The 20,000-nt window shown below is 46.6% G+C and overlaps 2 protein-coding genes across 2 annotated transcripts; one reads left to right on the top strand and one right to left on the bottom strand.

Moving 5' to 3' along the window:
- Nucleotides 1-655: 655 nt before the first annotated feature.
- On the top strand, nt 656-2,375 carry egr2b (early growth response 2b; the record flags this gene model as incomplete). The annotated part of the gene is made up of 2 exons (XM_084459850.1): nt 656-827; nt 1,306-2,375. The coding sequence occupies 2 exons, from the start codon at nt 656-658 to the stop codon at nt 2,373-2,375; spliced, it is 1,242 nt and encodes a 413-aa protein (XP_084315976.1).
- A 2,603-nt stretch (nt 2,376-4,978) lies between these two features.
- adoa (2-aminoethanethiol (cysteamine) dioxygenase a) lies at nt 4,979-6,380 on the bottom strand. Its single transcript, XM_084459798.1, has one exon. It carries the CDS (start codon nt 6,166-6,168, stop codon nt 5,377-5,379), a length of 792 nt encoding a protein of 263 aa, XP_084315924.1. The 5' UTR covers nt 6,169-6,380; the 3' UTR covers nt 4,979-5,376.
- Between the last annotated feature and the right edge of the window lie 13,620 nt (nt 6,381-20,000).

Genomic DNA, 20,000 nt, shown 5'->3' with positions numbered 1-20,000 from the left:
GTACGCATGGGTGTTCTTTGATTCACCGGATAGAACCATGTATGGCTTTAAAGAGACGAACCGGAATTCCTCTTTGAGAATGATGTGCGATAAACGAAACATGAATAATATGATCCTAACATTAGTATTCGTTCAATATGTCACCATGTCCTAATACACGTGTTGCGTTTTCCCTTATAGACTAGGCTATTGTTTTATATTATTTAACCTATACTTAAAACCACGGACTGGAAAAAGAACATCTTTTATCACCGTGTTACTGGAGACTTTCACTTGTGAGTTCTCCATTGACAAGCGTCCTTTGATGTCGTCACATAACCCGGAGCCAATCGGCTCCCCCAGCGCCTTTTTTTTTTTACCACCCAGTCCTTCTATGGTCAATGACGTAGTGGCGCATTGAAAGGCACCGGATAAATACATTGCCTACTACAGCTACCCCGGCTCCAAGGCTCTGTCATTCACTGAAACAGCCCGGATAGCTCTGTAGGCTCTCCAGGTGCCAACTCAGACGCATGAAACTACTCTTAGCAACTTCTCCGACAGCTGATCAGATGCTACAGTGACAGGGACAGTGAAGTCATTCGTTCTCAGTTAGAATCCGCTTCACGTTCAGTTTTATCCTGGAGGTAGAAAGCGCTGAAACTTTAGTTCGATAATGACTGCGAAAACTTTAGAGAAAGTCCCAGTGAGCCTCGGTGGGTTCGTGCACCCGGTGTCAGAGGGCATCTATTCGGTGGATGATATTGCCACCAGCCTGCCAGCTTCCGTGGCTATATTTCCTAACGGTGATCTGGGAGGTCATTACGATCAACTTAGCGGTGCCTCAGGTAAGCTTTGATGAGTACTCCACTTTTGTTCACTTGATATCAGGGTGGACATTATTGGGTGTTAGGCCTCTACTAGTGCTGTGTTTGTGATTTATTGGTGAGAGAAAATCTATCATTTGAGTTATAGAGATGTTTGATGTGGAATGTTTTCATTTTGATGTTAAATGAATTGAGCGAGATATGGACGCGTTTCTGAATGTGCAAAAGGAACTGAATGGTTGCTGTTCGCAAAATCTTGCAAATGATTTCTTAAAACATGGTGGATTGTGTTTATAGTAAGGGCAATAGTATTTCTTAATGAATGAAACAATAAATTAATTATAACGCTAACGCTGGAGCGGGAGGGGGGGGGGGGGGGCATCCCCATGGCAAGTGTAGTGCGCAATGGAACTCAGGTGCAGCCTCTCCAGCTTTCTACTCTGTGTCATTATTGGTTGGCGACTGTCTGCTAATAAGAGTCCTCCTTTTCATCTTTCAGATGGCTTAATGAATGGAGATATGATCTCAGAGAAACGCTCTCTTGACCTGTCCTATAGTGGCTTCTCTCAGCCCCAAGCTCACCGCAACCAGACCTTCACCTACATGGGAAAGTTCTCCATCGACTCCCCGTACGCTGGCAACTGGAACCCGGAGGGAGTCATCAACATAGTGAGCGCGGGCATCTTTGGGATGAGCCAGCCCCAGCCCTCCTCAGCGTCCTCCTCGCCGGCCTCATCCGTGTCTCCCAACCACTTCTCCAGCACCCTGAGCTGCACCATGGCGCAGAACCAGGCGGACATGGAGCATCACATCTACTCTCCCCCGCCCCCGTACTCAGGCTGCGGGGAGGTTTACCAAGACCCCTCCGCCTTCCTGTCCACCTCCACCTGCCCCATCTCCTACCCGCCCCCGTCCTACTCCTCGCCCAAGCCGACCACAGACTCGGGGATCTTCCCCATCATCCCCGACTACTCGGGCTTTTTTCAGCCCACTTGTCAGCGGGACATGCAGGGCATCCCCGAACGCAAGCCGTTCCCATGCCACCTCGAGTCGTTCAGAGTACCGCCGCCCCTCACCCCCCTGAACACTATTAGGAACTTTACTCTTGGCGGACCGGTTACCGATGGGCCCAGGCTGCCCACGGCTTACAGCCCTCAGAATCTGCCCCTGAGACCCATACTGCGCCCCAGAAAATACCCCAACCGACCCAGCAAGACCCCCGTGCACGAACGCCCTTACCCCTGTCCGGCGGAGGGGTGCGACAGGCGATTCTCTCGGTCCGATGAGCTGACCAGACATATCCGCATCCACACCGGACACAAGCCCTTCCAGTGTCGGATATGTATGAGGAACTTCAGCCGCAGCGACCACCTGACCACGCACATCCGCACGCACACCGGCGAGAAGCCTTTCGCCTGTGACTTCTGTGGCCGTAAATTCGCGAGGAGCGACGAGCGCAAGAGGCACACTAAAATTCACCTCAGGCAGAAGGAGAGAAAGTCATCAACCGTTTCAAACAGCACGAACTCAGAGCGGTCCGGTAGCGCATCTGCCGGAGTTTGCTCCTAGATCACAAGGCAACGGTACCTGTCGAGCGCAGTGTGGACGCGGGCACCTGCTAACTGAATACGAACTGTATTATGAAAAAAAAACCTTTTTGAACATGTGGTGAACTTATGAAAACGGAGACTGCGGTAGAAATGAGTCCAAGCTGCAAACTCATTACACGTGGACGAAGGTTCATGGTCATGTAGCATTTCCGTGCGTAATTGCGCATGATACCCGTGCGCGTCCATAGTTCCTACGATATATCTACTGAGTCGGATGGTGACTGACTGAAACGCACTTTGTCTGCATAGTCTACTGAAGTCAATAAAGTAAATAGCCATTCATTTTAACAACAGATGGAAGTAAACATCGTCAAGAATATATCCACTGACGCATCAAATGAGTACCCGAGTGCATGGGAAAAGTGATATATTTGCAATAATTTGGGAGATAAAATGTTTTAAATTATTTAAAAGACAGAAGAGGTCCATTCTAACATGTTTGTTGATACGTTTCCCCTTTTGTGCCTTGCTTTATGTCTTTTTGGTACATTGACATGCACACAAGGACGCTTTAATTGAACTGTATATTTGTCATTTAATATGAAAGTTTGAATATATATATATTTTTGTACACATTGTGTGGTGTAACTCGAAAGTGTTGCAGTTGTGGTTTACGTCTAAAAAATACCGATTGTAAATAATAGAAACTCATACAGGCTTGACGTTTGTGTTGTGAATGTTTTGAGACTCATATTAAATGTTAATGAGGGAACGTTTTTGGTTATTACTTGTCGACTAAGAAACAAATAAAACAACTTTGAATGACATTAATATAATGTTATTATTGGAAAGGAGCACATCAGAGGGTATTTCCCGCGCAGAGTCATAACTGAGTCATAGTTTCACTAGGGCATGCACCCACACACTTTCGTCGGCACACAAACATTACAAACTGGAGCATGAGGAAAGATCTATAATTTGGTTCAGGGCTCTTTCCAAACAGGGTCTCAACAATGAAACATGACAAATCAAACCAAATACAATACATTTAGGCTATTGAAAACTACTCAAAATAACCTTCTTTGTCTTTGGACACTTTTATTGTGTCTTGATCTTGACAGACATGCATACAGTAGGCTAGCTACTGTAGTTTGTTTCAGAATACACGCTGAACAATTCACAGGAAACGGCAATAAACATGGAGGTCGCCCTCATTACCAATTCACTATTAAATGAATAGACTACTTGCTAGAAACAGTCGCATCAGAAAAAACTAAGACCACGAGCTATCAATCAGAACAGACATTTTATGGATCACTTTTCTGATTTATTTCTCAAAAGAGTTTTATGAGAGTAGATGAGTCATATCTGATGACACGAGGAATACAGCGTTCTCAGACTTTAAAGAGTAATTATGAAGGCTTGTCGTTCAAGGGAAGGCTGGACCCATCTTCGCCTCCTCTCCTCACTATACACGTCTTTGTTCCAACAGCACCACGTGGTTCATATGAAGACTTTATTACTGACCTGATCAACTGAGCTGATAATTTCATATCTGGCCGGCTATTCAGTATAATCTCAGTATAATTCATTCGGTATAATTGCCCTATAATGACTGCTAAGTGCCTTAAACGCTCAAACAAAACTAAAAACCCACAATGGTCGTATTGAAACACAATTGCTTTCCCAGAAAAAAAGGTTTAATCCTAAAAAGCATCAATGAAAGTGAGATTTGAGTGAAGAGCTAAGGTTTGTGTCTTGTGTCCGGGAAAATTCCTTAGTTCCTCTAATGTGTATTTCATAATGCTTTCAAGTTAACCCTTCTTTATGATGTTCTAGCCTATATGTTCCGGGCTTTAATTCAGTCAATTCACAAACCAACCTAAAATCAAAAAGATTAAATACTCTTGTATAAGATTGGTATAAGAAAAAGTGTTTTGCATCGCGTTTGTAGATTTCTAGATCTTAATTTGATCTCACTTCCCTTAATTGAAACTTTGCATTGAAACTTAATCATTAATCCCAGTTGTTGTTTATAATGACTGTTTGGTCATAATGATGGTGAATGTTGACACAATGATACTTTATACAATGTATATTTATTAATGCTAAAAAATAGCAGGTTTGATAGCCAATAGGCTCTGTGCACCAGCTCCACTACTTCCTGAAAGTCACTTGGCAGCTTTATTTCCTGTCCTATATGATTAATCAGGTGTGCGGCAGACCCAGCGCACACCTGATTAATCACTTAATCCAATCATATAGGACAGGAAATAAAGATGCCAAGTGACTTTCAGGAAGTAGTGGAGCTGGTGCACAGAGCCTTCTCCAGAGGTTTGTGATAGGCCCATGTTCTCATCAGCCAAAGTTGGAGCCCGCATGTGCAGGGCTGTATGAGGCTACATGGTCTTTGAAAACACCATCAGGTCTATCAGTCCAGGTAACATGGTACAGTGTAAGGAAATGAACATGACAATAATGGGTTAAATCAAGTATTTGCATGACCAAGTGAGCGGATAAATGAGAGAATAGATGATAAATGGAAAACCTCATATAGGGCGTACTTTATTGCTCTACATACATCAATAAACACAATGGACACTTAAAAAATAAATCAGATTGGGGCAGGAAGGATATAGGAAGCATTCATAACTGACTATTGTGATTCTGAATTATTCAATCAAGACAACTCACTGATCATGCTGTGTATAGGCTTGTTACTTGTTAGCATTTTGAGTTGAGGTAACTCTGAAGCATAGTCTAGCCAACTTTACATGGCTAAATTAAGCGGAGCAGAGTTGGTGTTACAAAAGCTTTAAAAGTAGTAGCCTATGCATTTAATATTCACATAAGGCAATGGCCAAAGACCATGATGAGATTGTGAACTCAAACTAAAAACAGTGAAAAATGAAGAATTCTTCTTCATCATCAACTACTTGGAAGTCTGTGTGAGGCACAACATTGAATTATCGGTGTCAACTGATGAAGATCCGCGGGCCCTTGCCTCCCAGGTGAGACCTTCAGATAGACACCTTGGGGCCAGGGTATAGTTCGCCCCCACACCAGAAATCATCAGGCTGAGGGATTTCAAGTAACCATGTCTCCCCCTGCTTCTGATCTCCGTGCTCTCCCAACGTCGTGTCTGTATCTCCAACAGTCTGTAGCACTTTGTAATAGTGACAGTCCCTCCCATTGTCTGGGTCGTAAGGTGGTGCCAGAATGTCAATGAAGGCTGCGGGACCTTCCACCGCGTCTATCTGATGTAGGTTACTGTTTTGGGGGGTCAGGATACACGGACCGCTGTCCTCCGAGTAGTCGTTGGTGGACCGGAGGACCGACCGTCTCAAGGCATCGTTCTGGAAGGCAGGCAGCGGGGGGTCAAACTGCGTATCATCCTCAGCGTCCGGGGGTTTATCCAACTTGTCGAAGCACCGTATGCGTACTTTACCGTATAAAACTTTCAACAGCCCGTTCATCCCCGGGTGGTCGTGTAAGGGAATAGCGGCCCCGCTTTTCAGGAGAAACACCCCAATACTGAAGGCATCGGTCTCGCAGATATGCATGTAGGTGACTGGTGGGTTGGGGTCTGGTGGGCTGGTGACTGGTGGGTTGGGATCTGGTGTTGGGTTCGCTTCCCGAGGCGCAATCTTCAGGTCCGCAGCCCTGATTGCTGTGAGAAGGGTGATGAGTTCACTTTGTCTGTCCAAAAACAGTTTGTCGTCTCCTGTATCGGGCGCGTTAAACCCTTTAAAGGTGACATTAGCTTTCCTGGCTATTTTCTGAATAAGAGAGGTCTTATTATTTCGTGGCATTTTGCAAATCTAACGGTTGTAGCTGAGTCCCTTCTCAGACGCAAAGATCTTGGCTGGAGAAAACGACCGTCCTGAAAATGCGTACGTTCCTCGAATCGAAAAAGTTGACTTGATTAGAGTGGGTGCACGTTAAAACGGAGTAATCGTCCGTCTAAAAAGTATAATGTAACGTATTCCGTGATGATAATATATGCATTTAAAGCCAGGGAATAGGCTACTCGCGACCCATGCTCATTTTACACCCAATCTGAGATCTACAGTGCGCAGTGACAGCGCCTGCGTACAGAAAGCAAGGCAGCCTGGAAGTTGAAGTTTATTCCAGTAGTGTAAACATGTATTCCCTCAATTAGACACAAAACATCAACCTGATTTTCTTCCAGTTATCTTAAGAACCGACTCTTTCTTTATGTATAATACGATCACCTCATAAACTCACAGTTTTTAAGGACTAAACAATATTCGACATTTCAGTAGTACTACAACTCCCACGTAATTGACAGCTTCCGGAGAACGGGCTGAAAGGTCAGGTCGTTGAACCCCGCTCCCCTCCCCCCAATCTTGACACCAAACTGCTCCTCCAAGATGCTGTTATCTTGCTCACTTTTTAATGTCAAACAACGGAATAAAAGTTTACCTTTCATATCAACTTCTTTTGCGTTATAGGTTTATGGAAACTAGAATATTGGGTATGCATGTTAAGATGAACTCAGGCCAGGAATTCCACTTGATAGATTATTATTGTAGGTTATTCTTTTATCAAGATAGTTTTGTTTGTAAAACAGTTAAGAACAGCGAATACTAGAAAACAGAAGAGGGCATACCCCATGGAGACAGGTCAGTCAAGCCTTACCTCATCTTTAGGCTACATCTTGTCATCCATCCATCCATCCATCCATCCAGAGTAGGTGAACAGATTGCCCAGCCAGCATTGACAGGTGGGACCCACATGGGTTGTCACGGCACCGCCGCGTCAGTCTCGTCCACCTCCTCAGCCCCCTGACCCCGGCCCGAGCCCCGGTTCTGACGCTGGTCCCAAGCCTGTCTCCGTCTCTCCAGTGCCGGACAACGTTTCCCCCAGCACCTCCCAGAGCCTGCAGCGGGAACTGCGGGCACGTCTGCGGTCACAAGCCAGACACTCCCCCGATCCACACCTGCCGTGCGTCACCTTAATTGCCTCTCCTCCACACCTCAACGCACCTGGTCCTGATCAGCCAATCGCCAGCAGGATAAGAAGCCGGTCCACACAGCCCTCTGTGCCAGATCGTTGACTCACCAAGTTGGTAATTAGCGGCTCCAGCCTAAGATTCCCTAAGCCTCACCTTACCCTGTCTTCCCAGTATCCAGATCCTGCCTGACCCACGCCTGTACGATTACCCCGCTCCTGCCTGACCATCGCCTGTACGACTACCACGTCCCCGCCTGACCCACGCCTGTCTACGGACCACGTTACTGCCTGCCTCTCCCCGGATCTCAATAAACGTGCCTACGGGCTTTCACCCCAATCGTGTCTGCTCTTGGGTCCTCCATCAAAACCCTAACATGGGTGCCACGCAGGCTGGCAATATGGGTCCCACCTGGGTTTGTCCACGGTTTCCACAGTGGTTCCACCTGGGTTCACCCACATAGGCTTGAAATGGGATCTGACTAAGACCTGGTTAGATCCCATATCAAGCCTATGTGGGTGAACTCAAGGTGGGGCCACTGTGGAAACCGTGGACAAAACCAAATGGGACCCATATTGCCAGCCTGCGTGGCACCCATGTGGGCCCCACCTGTCAATGCTGGCTAGGTTGTTTTGGTGCTCTGACGTTTCATAACATTAGATACTAATATGACTTGACACACAGCTTGATTAGATTAAGTTGACAGCCTGATTGATTTGAATTGACAGTAGGCCTGAGCTTAGGCCTGTGTTCGTAAAGCTAAAACACTCTATCTATCTATCTACTCTTATCTAATCAACCAGAAGGAGATAAAAGTTGGACCCCTCTGTGACCTCATGTCCTCCACAGAGCCTACCCAAGTCCATCCTAGTCCAGACTGCTGGGCTGAGTGGATGGGAAGCATGCATGGCCAGAGTACAGCACTGAGTCAGCGCAGTAAGCAGTCCCAGCTCCTCACACGGTCCGTACGCTCGAGCAGCACAAAGACCACCGTCCCTCTCGAGAAATAATGAGGCCAGCTCGTTTACGCCGAACGCGGGCTGAGTGCACGCTCTGAGGACCCTTCCGTCGGGGGTAATTCAATCACCTGGCCATGGAAGGAGATGGAGATCAGTTGCTTAGAGACATGTTCACAAGCACGGCCACTGTCTTTAGAATACACAGGAAGATAGCCTAGCTGATAAATGGCAGGGATTGAAGGAAGATCTCAAATAGGCTAATAGCTCTTTGAGAGATTTGTTATTATGTGAAATGATGCCCATAATTATATATATGTTTTACTTTACTTTCTAGAAATACAGTTGTTCATTTCCTTGTTCTATTGACAACTGTGAGCTCCGCCCACCTGAAACACTCCACTGTTCAAATCAAACACACCTCTGCAAGGAGAATGCTGCCTCTACCTACAACTGACTGAATCCCAGCTTCTATATGCCCCTATATACCCCAGACGCAGCAAACATCGCCCAGCCATCTGAAATCATTCCCCACATCATCAGCTAATATTCGTAGAAGAAAGACAACATTATCTACTCCTGTTTAAAAATGTGCATGACTAACATTGCCGAGAAGTCATGAGGAAGAGAGAAGGGCTTCATACTTCTGCTCCGAGTCGCGGGCCAAGAATCCTGAATGGACCGAGTGATCCATCTGTGTTCTGGAATCAGAATGTCAGAACAATAAGACAATCTGACTGCTCATTATGGACCCCCCCCCCCAGCCCCGCCTTCTAGTCAACGTTCCCTTTGTCACCGTCAATACTCTGCCTGTTCTGTATCATCATTGTTATGATTTGAAATGTATTCTAATGTTCCATCCTTGAGGTCCTTTATTCTGGGCCCCGGCCCTTCCAGTGAGTCCACCATTGATTTACACAAAGAGAGACTGACGAGAGGGAGAGAGAGAGCACTGTTGTTTGAAGAACGCTAACAATTTCGACCAGTGATGAAAATTCATAAGTTGACCACTGGCCGGGGGGGAATGTCTGCATAACTTAGTGACCGACGTAATGCAAATGTTTGTTCTTTACATCGAAAAGGTGGATTGGCTGTGAATGGTCCTTTTCTTCATGAATAAACTCTTGTCATGTACACTTGCTTGACCTCAGTCATGTCCGGAAATTCTGAAATAATTGCTCCATAATTGTCTCGGGAGGGATTTTCGTGTTCATCTGTGAGTCAAAGAGTTAACTATATAAACAGTTTCTTGTTCACGTCTTAACAATCTCAGTTTTGTTCAAGTGCATTTTATTTGATGCATTAAAAGATCTCAACTCTGATTTGCAAGATCAGTCTGGCAGATAACTGCAACTAATTGCCCCAAATGTAATAGACATTATGACATGCACTGTCCAGACAGTGGCTCTCTCCCAGCATACTCTAAAATTGCCCATTCTAATCCTGTCAGAAGGTCATAGGTCATGGTATCTGACAGGGAGCGGCGCAGAACATCGGCTGAGGAGGACGCCATTCAATATTTCTTTATTGTTGAGTCCACATAACCTTTACACACTTATGGCAGATTTGAGAGGAGGGTAAGCATAAGCAGTGGACATGAGCTAGGAGCTGGAGGTGAGAGATTAGAGCCTAGGGTCTAGGGGTTTTAGGACCTGGAGCTTGAATCTAGAGCTAGAAGCCTGGAGCTGGGGGCTACGTGAGTTAAGGGTTAGAGGCTATGGACTACTAACAAGGAGCTAAGGATTGTGTTAGAAATGTGTTACTTAAGCTTAATTTATACTCAGTCGACAAGCGTCGTACGACAAATGTCTGTCGACAGAAAAAAAATGTCGACCGACATTTAGCATTTGTACTTCAGCGAAGTGTCTGATCACCTCCATGGTAACTTGCAGACGCGTGGCTGATTGATCCATGGCAACGAACGTGCCTACTATCTAGCTATCCAATCACAGCTGTGCGACGAAAGTGACGGCGTCTGCGTCATTATAAAGTTTGGTAGGTGCAAGACACCCCTGTCTGACACTTTCAAAAGTATAAGTACGAAGTATAAATTGGCCTTTAGTCCCCTGTGAGGATGTTTCCAGACAGAGCACATTGTCTAAGACTTTCCAAGATGGTTCCAACAGTAATAAGTAAAAGTTGGTCACTCCAAAGTTGGCACAGTCAGAAAGTTTAGAACTATTTTAAACTTCAAGACGGGATTGATTAGACCAGCTTTTGAAGGGTCTTCCAGGGGAATGGATGTGTACACCAATTGCTCGATTGATCTCATCAGTTCCAGATGAAGCTGTAGTAGGCCACGCAGGGGCTATGGGTTTTTGAACAACAGGTTGACAACGGTGTTAATATCCCATCTATCATGGGGGCCACATAAAGACGTATCTTTCACGCTTCACCTACAAACCCGCACCGTCTGTTGAAGTATCCGAGATGAGGAAGGATGAGCGTGAAGAAGAAGCCATAGCCGGACTCAAATGTAAAGAGTGTTTTCTTGCCCTGCGTTGGTACATCATGAGACGTGCCAGTGGTAAATGTCTTGTCTCCACAGTCTATGGGTTACATTCATCCTGTGGAGGAGAGGAGAGGTCGTCTGAGTGGCTAACACACTGAGGCGGAGCGACATCATACATCATAGCTGCTGTTTGATGGGATCACCTGGGTTAAGTAAACGGATGAATGATATAACATGTCATCTCTGTTCGAATACTTTCAAACTAACAAGTCTCTCTTAGTTAACAGATCAGTGGCAGGTGGCTGAGTTCTTCATCATATCTCCTTTGGCTTTAATCAAGAAAGATCAAACACTGTATCCACATTTTGAAATCCAAACATCGGTGATCTCTTGCTTTCATTGGGATCATAGAAGACGTATCATAACTGAAAGAGAGCCATCTTACCTTGATGGTCTCCTGAGCTGGTATCTCTTTCTGTAAGTAAAGAGATATGTATGTCTCATCTTATTATTGTGACCCTTTTTCTCTTGTTTTTTAGTGTTTTTTTTAGTGAAGGAATACTGACTGATATTGGCACAATAACAATAATATAAACAAAACATAACAAATAAGCTAGTTCATTTTCTTCTAGGCTCCTATGAAAGACAGGAGGGGGAGGGGGGTGGGGGGGTGGGGGGGTACAGCTAGTTACAGTTTGCTCAGTGACAGTGAAGGTTCCCATTGCTATGCTAATGTGCCCCTTGTAGGCTAGCTGGCGGCTGTGGGACTGGTCCTGTCAAGGTAGACAGACAAGGAGGGCTTGAGTGGGGGAGGCTGGGGGATTGGGAGATAAGTTTAGGGTCTGGGTGGGGGGGGGTCAGAGGAGGGGGGTAGCTGGAGTGAGGGGAGGGGGGTCGCATGGGGTAGGTGGAGTGAGGGGAGGGCAGGGAGGCAGGAAGGCCCCCCTCTCCCAACCAGGGGGCCTTCAACCTTTCAGTGTTCAAATGATGTACGAGACAGCGTCTCCTTTGGAGCCCGAGGAGAGCTCTGCAGAGTGGCTAACGCGGGACAACACCCTGTCCGCACGCGGGACAACACCCTGTCCCCATAATGGAGACGGATCACCTGCGTCCTGTCTCCCGGCCATTGTCCCCGACCAAGATTGAGAAGGCGCCCCTCGTATGAGGGACCTCATCCCGCTGGCAGCTCACGTCTGGCGGGCGCGCTGGGCCTCGGCAGACGCCTGACAGGCCGTGACACCCGGGGACGGGCGACGGTGACGGGAGACACGCGGCCTTCCTTTTGGGCCGCCCGTCACCGGAGGTCCCTGGCGGTCCCCGGTCCCTCCCTGGTATGGGGAAGCATTCCTTACATTCATATCCCAGGTGTGAGGCGGAGGGACGAGGAGAGGGAGAGGACGGGAAAGAGGGAGAGAGAGGGGGGGGGGGGTTTGGGGGAGAGGGAGGAAGAGAGAGAGAGGATGTCTGATGGTCTTGATGGACGCTGTCACTCTCACTCAATGACGGGACAGGGATGAAAGTGGTGTGCGTGCGCATGTGTGTGTGTGTGTTTGTATGTGATGTGTGTGTGTGTGTGTGTCAGTGTGTGTGTGCACGTGTGCATGAATGATTAGAGACCTGCGTCCTGTTGTACCCTCAGGAGGTCCCAGAATGCAAAGGGCATTGAAAAGCTGGAGGCTCAACGCACACAACGTTGTGAGATGAGGTGAGCAGAGAGGCATGCTGGGACCGACGGCTGCATGCCCCCCCCCCCCCCACCACCACTGCCCACCCGGCCTACTGTACACATGCCCTGTCGGCAACCAGGTTTATACAACCATCAAACTCATACATGAAGAAGACGACGATCATCACCGGACCCAATGGTGACCAGTAAGAACAGAAGCAAGCAGGAAGCATGTGTGTGCTTATACCATGTGTGTGTGTGTGTGTGTGTGTGTGTGTGTGTGTATTTGTCACAGGAAGGCGCAGGGATCGTGGTCACCTCAAAGGAAGTTCTTTCAGCGCCGATCCCAATGACCCCGTGCGCTTTGTGCTGTCCATTTAGCGAAAGAGCGTCCAGCGTGTGTGAATAATAACCAACATACTGTAGCAGCACAAAGAGACGAGACAATCACATCCTGTGCTCATTACTCCGCAGAGAATAACACAGACAGAAATGAGACTAATGTCGAATATATTAATATATATAATAAGTGAGGCGCAAAAGATCAAACAGGGTGCCATTATCGGTGGGAGGCTGTAGAGTTCAATTACTGATAATGGCTCAGTCGAGACCATCTTTTGGCCAGAGGATGCTGAGGTATCACTCCTTTTCAAAGATGCAGCAACTGTGTGTGTGTGTGTGTGTGAAGTTGAGTTCTGCATCTCTGATGCTATAGATGATTAAGCATTTGAACATTATAAATGTGTGTTATTTGATGAAGGTGTGGATCAATACGTTTCACTAAATGTATGATTTATCGTTGTTCATGACCATATAGATCAATGAAATTAATTGTCAGCCAAAAACGGTATTCTCACGAAACCCACCCCTCACATACTGTACACACACACACACACACACACACACACACACACACACACACACACACACACACACACTGTGACAACTTATGCGCCCAGACATCCCATATTTTCTCGCTACGTGACACATCTTTGTGTTTTCACAGTATTCTATGAAATAATTGTGAAATCCCTCTCTCCCTTCTTGCAGACCCATATGACGATATCAGTGCGTAAAGTCATTCTGTCATTTCCCCCTTCTGACACGCAATCGGAGGCACACGTAGCTGCGTGCTTGGCTGACATTTCGGAGTAGATGTCGACCCATCACCTCAAGCTCAACCTGGACAAGACTGAGCTGCTGCTCCTCCCGGGGTAGGGCTGCCCACACCGGGACCTGGCCATCACCATTGACGCTGCAATGGTGATGCCAACTCAGACTGAGAGGACTCTGGGTGTGACCACGGATGACCAACTGTCATTCTCGTCACATATCCCATCCGTCACACGCTCTTGCGGATTCCTGCTCTACAAAATCAGGAGGATTCGCCCTTACCTCACTGATGAAACAGCGCAGGTGCTCATCTAGGCTCTTGTCATCTCTCGTCTGGACTACTGCAACTCCCTCCTTACTGGGCCCCTTACGGCGTCAGCCATTAAACCTCTGGAGCTTGTATAGAAAGTTGCCGCTCGCTGTTCAACCACCGCAAGTTCTCCCACATAACATCCCTTCTACGTTCTCCACACCTGCTCACTGTTGCATCTCTCATCCAGTTTAAAACTCTGTTACTAGCCTACAGGGCAATGAAAGGAGCAGCTCCCTTTATTTTATTGTAAGTTTCTTTGGATAAAAGCATCTGCTAAATGATTGTAATGTAATGCAAAGCTATTATTAAAATAGACAGAACCCGCAGAACCCGTCTACATGAGGAAGTACTATCACAGGTTCCAACCAATATCTCTGAGTGTGTGTGTGTGTGTGTATTTGTCTGTGTTTGTGTGTGTGTGTGTGAGTGAGAGAGAGAGAGAGAGAGAGAGAGTGAATGAAAGATAGAGGGTGTGTGAGTGTACAGTAAGTACGTGCATGTTTGTTATGGGGGAAGCCCAGTGGCATTTAAAACAGGGATATGAAACCTCAGGTCCAAAGTTCAGAGGTCAACCCTGGCAAGCTAGACCTCAGATGACCGGGTCGGCTGTAATATTAAGTACTGCATAGCTGAATGGCTCTGTGAATCAAAATGAGTGAGTCACAGGAACATGAGGAAAAGGGAAGGTCATGCCACTTGGGGTTTGTGAAACTGAGAGTAACATATATTAACAAAAACAAAAACGCTCATCATCATAAGACTACATGGAAAACCGCATATCCACATATGCAGGTGATATACTGTACACCGGATTTTTCCTTACAGAGGACAGCGAAGTGACGTTGGTCTTCTCGGCGTACATAATGTTGTAGCCGACAATTAAAGGTGGTCGAAATCAGATTGATATCAATTTATTTTTGGACTGTGTTTGTCGTGATCACATTGTCATGGGTACAGGGTGTAACAGAGGTGGTTGAGTGAACCTAATGAGAATCCATTATCTAGGACAAGTGCGGTCAGTGACTGGATTGGAGAGGATGGTCAGCAGAAGGCGTGTTTTGTCTGCCTCAGCTGATGCACTGGCCGCATAGAATGGAAGAGCTGCAAGTGGTCAGTTAGAAATGATTTGAGGTTGCTGCTTGTTTATCGATCAGTCTGAACCTGCAGTCAGACCCAACGATGTGGAAACATTTGTCCAAGTGGTTGGAAGCCCTATTCATTTCTTTCATACTGCTCTCTCTCTCTCTCTCTCTCTCTTTCTCCTTATCTCTCTCTCTCTCTCTCTCTCTCTCTCCCCATCTCTCTCTCCGATAGTATCAGACCATTGCTCTCAGATGACTGATCATTCCACCACAGATGCCACAGTGGAGAAAGTGGCCCAATTCATCTGCTGGACCCCTGTCACTTAATGTATGGGGGTGGATGCGTGTGTGTGTGTGTGTGTGTGTGTGTGCGTACTGCAGTTTTATGTGTGTTTTGGACAGTGTCTTTATTTCACATTGTGTGTGTGTGTATGTGTGTGTGTGTGTGTGTGTGGTGGTGGTGGTGTGTGTGTGTGTGTGTGTGTGTGTGTGTGTGTGTGTGTGTGTGTGTGTGTGTGTGTGTGTGTGTGTGGTGGTGGTGGTGGTGGTGTGTGTGTGTGTGTGTGGGCGGGGGTGTCAAGAGGCAGACTTTCTTTTCCGTGACAAAATGGTTTGATCTTCCCAAGAAGCGTCTTCTGATGTTCAGCGTTCTTCTTCCCAGTCTTGAATGAACCCCTGTGAGGCAGTTTCCTCTCACAGGATGCTCTGTAACACATTCATGTCCACTCGGGAAACACTCATCTTCCAGGGACAGAATACACACACACACACACACACACTAGACACACTATAGCTGTAGCAACTAAGCACTGAACTGCTTGGTAGAAGCTCTGCTCTACCGCATTCATCTACATTAGCCAAAGCATATCAAGAACTAAAACACTAGAAAAAGTGAATTGGGGGGAAAAAAGTGCCATTGTGTCATTATTTCTAACATGACAGTTAATTTTATAATTTTAATTGTATCTCATTTGGTTGACCAATTCATTGATGATGCTGTTCATTTCCTCCTTGATTTAAACAGGCTTAGGAGCGATGATCAAGAGCTGTTTGAGCTGTTTTGGAGGTTATAATCTAGTCTAATCTGATCTGACATGCTCCAGCCAGCCAGATAGTTAGTCCACAGGGTATATGCAGGAAACAGTTTTGTTTCTTAACCGCTAAGCTCATGCTCTTAAATCCCCAAGGACACGAGACAATGTCACACTCTGTCTCTTTTTCACTCGGTTTCTCCGACCCAGGGAAGATTCTAGAAGACAGCAGGCCGCTAATACACAAAATATGTTATTTATTGTCTAAATAAACCACTATTTAATTCCATCAACTATTTAATTAGCCTGACAAACAAGATTGTGGCTATTTGTGGATAAATACATGTCCAATTTCTCCAGGCCTTGTTCGTCAGAATCACGTTGGACGGATGTCAAGTATGGACAAACTTGGCAACAAACTGAGACCCTTTACATAGAATGTTCTGTGTGTTTGACCCAAACAGGACGTAGTGTAGCGGGTTATCACACTGAGGGAGCAGTGATTCATGTACACTAAGGGCCACTTCACTGGGAAATGGGCTAATTCTCTTGGTCTAATGGCTACACTTAAGCCTGACGGGCAACCGGGGTTAGAAGTCAGAGTGGGCAAAGATTTCGTACGCATTTGCTCCGGGTGCAAACTTCCCACTTCTTATCCTGAAGGAAATTGAACAAAGAATGTGGATCAAAAGGGCAAAATCAAGACTGTGAGTGGGAGAGCAACAATGAGGTTACGTGTAAGTCAAGAAAGATGTATGTTATAGCTTTCATTCAAACGTTTTATTCCCTAAAGAAACCTTATGCTTGGTGTTATTAATACTTGGCTGTGCCGTAGCCCCGAGGCCTGTTCTACCGGATGGCAACCTGTTGAGATGGATACCAGATCCAGACTGGCTGCTCTCTGACACTCCTACGCTCTGAACTTCAGACACGACGGGTCACCAGGGCCCACACAGCATAGGCTTGGCCTGCTGGGGACGGGACCACACACACGCACGCACGCGCACACGCGCACGCACGCACGTACGCACGCACACACGCACGCATGCACACGCACACGCACGCACGCACGCTCCGAGCGGGCCAAGATCCTTGGTCAGTCCTTCGAGAGTCAGGGTGCGGTTGGTCTCTAGGTCTGATTCAGGGTCAGTCCTTGGAGAGGGAAGGTAGACTAGAGTCAGGGTGCCGTAGGTTTCTAGGTCTGATTCAGGGTCAGTCCTTGGAGAGAGAAGGCAGACTAGAGTCAGGGTGCCGTAGGTTTCTAGGTCTGATTCAGGGTCAGTCCTTGGAGAGAGAAGGCAGACTAGAGTCAGGGTGCCGTAGGTTTCTAGGTCTGATTCAGGGTCAGTCCTTGGAGAGAGAAGGCAGACTAGAGTCAGGGTGCCGTAGGTTTCTAGGTCTGATTCAGGGTCAGTCCTTGGAGAGAGAAGGCAGACTAGAGTCAGGGTGCCGTAGGTTTCTAGGTCTGATTCAGGGTCAGTCCTTGGAGAGAGAAGGCAGACTAGAGTCAGGGTGCTGTAGGTTTCTAGGTCTGATTCAGGGTCAGTCCTTGGAGAGAGAAGGCAGACTAGAGTCAGGGTGCCGTAGGTTTCTATGTCTGATTCAGGGTCAGTCCTTGGAGAGAGAAGGCAGACTAGAGTCAGGGTGCTGTAGGTTTCTAGGTCTGATTCAGGGTCAGTCCTTGGAGAGAGAAGGCAGACTAGAGTCAGGGTGCCGTAGGTTTCTAGGTCTGATTCAGGGTCAGTCCTTGGAGAGAGAAGGCAGACTAGAGCAGCCAGGAAATGGTGTGTATCTGCTGTTTGTTTATTTACACTGGCACAGTTCCCCTGGTTCAAACCTCGGCCACACACACTTCATTCCAAATCCTAACTAAAGGCTGAGTGACACACACACACACACACCACTGTTTACACCATCGTTAGTTTAAAATGACTAACGTTAGCGGAAGCAAGCCGCGGAGAACTCTTTCAAACAAATCGCCGAAAGTCGAATGCAGCACATGAATGGAACTTACAACGAATGTAAGGACCTACCAACCAGAACAAGAAACTTGGTTAATTGACTGACTGTTACTCTGGGTATTATGCAACTCCAGTGGGGTCTCAGTTGATCCCACTGGTCATCATTCAGCTTACAGTCCGCCTGGAAGGAGAGCTCTGTTTTCTCTGTGGTCGTTCCCATAGACGGGCGTGTCTTTGACAGTCAGGAAGTGATAACTCCAGACGACTGGAGATAGTCCAAAGACTGTTGGTTAGCGCCGTCACATCCTCGTATGTGTAAAACTAGCCCACACGTCTGAGCACACAGGAGAGAGAGAGAGAGAGAGAGAGAGAGAGAGAGAGAGAGAGAGGAGGCAGGGAGGAAAAGCATTGAAATGCATTGATACTTCACGCCTTCAGCTTACAATGTGTTTCCTTCTCTTTTTCATGTTTATACTGTATATATGGGAATAATGAACCCTGTCATCCGCCGCAAATAATCCTGGACTGTAAGATACAGATAACAACAAGAGATGACAGAATTCCAAAAGCCTTCATTAGACAGTCAAAAATGTGAAATACAATCATTTAAAACATACATTACAGTACAGTAAATAAATCCATGACATTTATATCACTGACACAGGGTAGTAAAAGACGAATCATCCTCTCTTCTCTCTCTCCTCTTTCTCTCTGCCCCCTCTCTCCCTCTCTCAGGATCCACATGTGTGCTCTTTACTAAACCACAGACTTCTTTTACACAGGAAGCTTCAAAAAGTACAAGAGTCCCTCTCATGGACAATTTACGAGTGTTTAGGAGATGACTCCTCCAGACCTCCATTCATCCTTCCATCTGCTCTGGTTCTCACCATCCAGAGGCTTAGAAACAGCATCAGTTGATTTATGATGGCCAGCTCCAACGGAGGTCCCAAACATAACATATTAATGTAATCAATGTCCATCTCCTTTTATGATGTTCCCTAGGAAGAGGCCATCTTCTTCAGTCAGTGTGGGCCCACCACCGGCCACTAGAGGGCACCAACTGCTGACTGGTCATCTTTGTCATGTTATTTTTCACCATTGCTGTGATTTCAGTCTTTCTTTGAGCTGAACTTGTCTCAATAGTCTTAAGTCAAGTAAACCTCCCAGCATCACCCAATCAAGCCCACTGAAGCTTTAAAAACAACATATCACACAAGTCCAAACGGTCAGGTGGAAGACGTGGAATAAGTTTGTACTGTGTCAGACTTTGAACAAACGTGGACTTGAATCTTTGAGCTGCAATCAAGTACTTATATTTCAAATCAAACCTCTGTAAATAACCATGAATGCTGTCAGACTTCACACACACACACACACACACACACACACACACACACACACACACACGCACACACACACACACACACACACACACACACACACACACACACACACACACACACACACACTGACTAAACTCCCTGTCTCTGAATAAGTAAGAGGAGGTAGGCTCTTAAGACGTCGACAGATTGACAAACATTTAAAATTCCCTCTCCCACAATATGGCTGGACACTGATGCTGGCTGGATACGGCGTGTGCTTAGTTTAATTTAATCACTTTTACTGCATTTTGATTGGAAAAAAATCTCTCCTCTCCTCTCCCCTTCCCTAATCCCGTCTCTCCTTTTCTCTCTCTCCTCTCTTCTCCTTTCCCTTTCTCTCCTCTCCTCTTCTCTCCTCTCCTCTCCTGTCCTCTCCCCTCTTTCTCCTCTCTCCTCTCCTCTTCTCTCATCTTCTTTCCTCTCCTCTCTAAACTCATGTCCTCTCCTCTCATCTTCTCTCCTCTCCTGTCATCTCCCCTCTTTCTCCTCTCTCTCCTCTTCTCTCATCTTCTTTCCTCTCCTCTCTAAGCTCATGTCCTCTCCTCTTCTGTTACTGCAAAATATTACACTGATGATGTCATTGATGATGCCTCTCCTTGTACTCCTCCATTGGCTCACCACATCAAACGCTGAACAGAAGCCCAGCTCACTTGGCCCTGACACCTCATGAGCCATTGTCACCGGTTTGTGAAGAGTCTATCAGATGAGCACTA

The sequence above is a fragment of the Borostomias antarcticus genome (assembly GCF_949987555.1).
Source record: "Borostomias antarcticus genome assembly, chromosome: 29".
Classification (NCBI taxonomy): Eukaryota; Metazoa; Chordata; class Actinopteri; order Stomiiformes; family Stomiidae; genus Borostomias; species Borostomias antarcticus.
The sequence above is the reverse complement of the archived record's forward strand: the minus strand, read 5'-3'. Positions and strand labels throughout refer to the sequence as shown.

Coding starts and splice junctions, on each gene's coding strand:
- adoa (XM_084459798.1), bottom strand. CDS start 6,168: ATGCCACGAAATAATAAGACCTCTCTTATTCAGAAAATAGCCAGGAAA.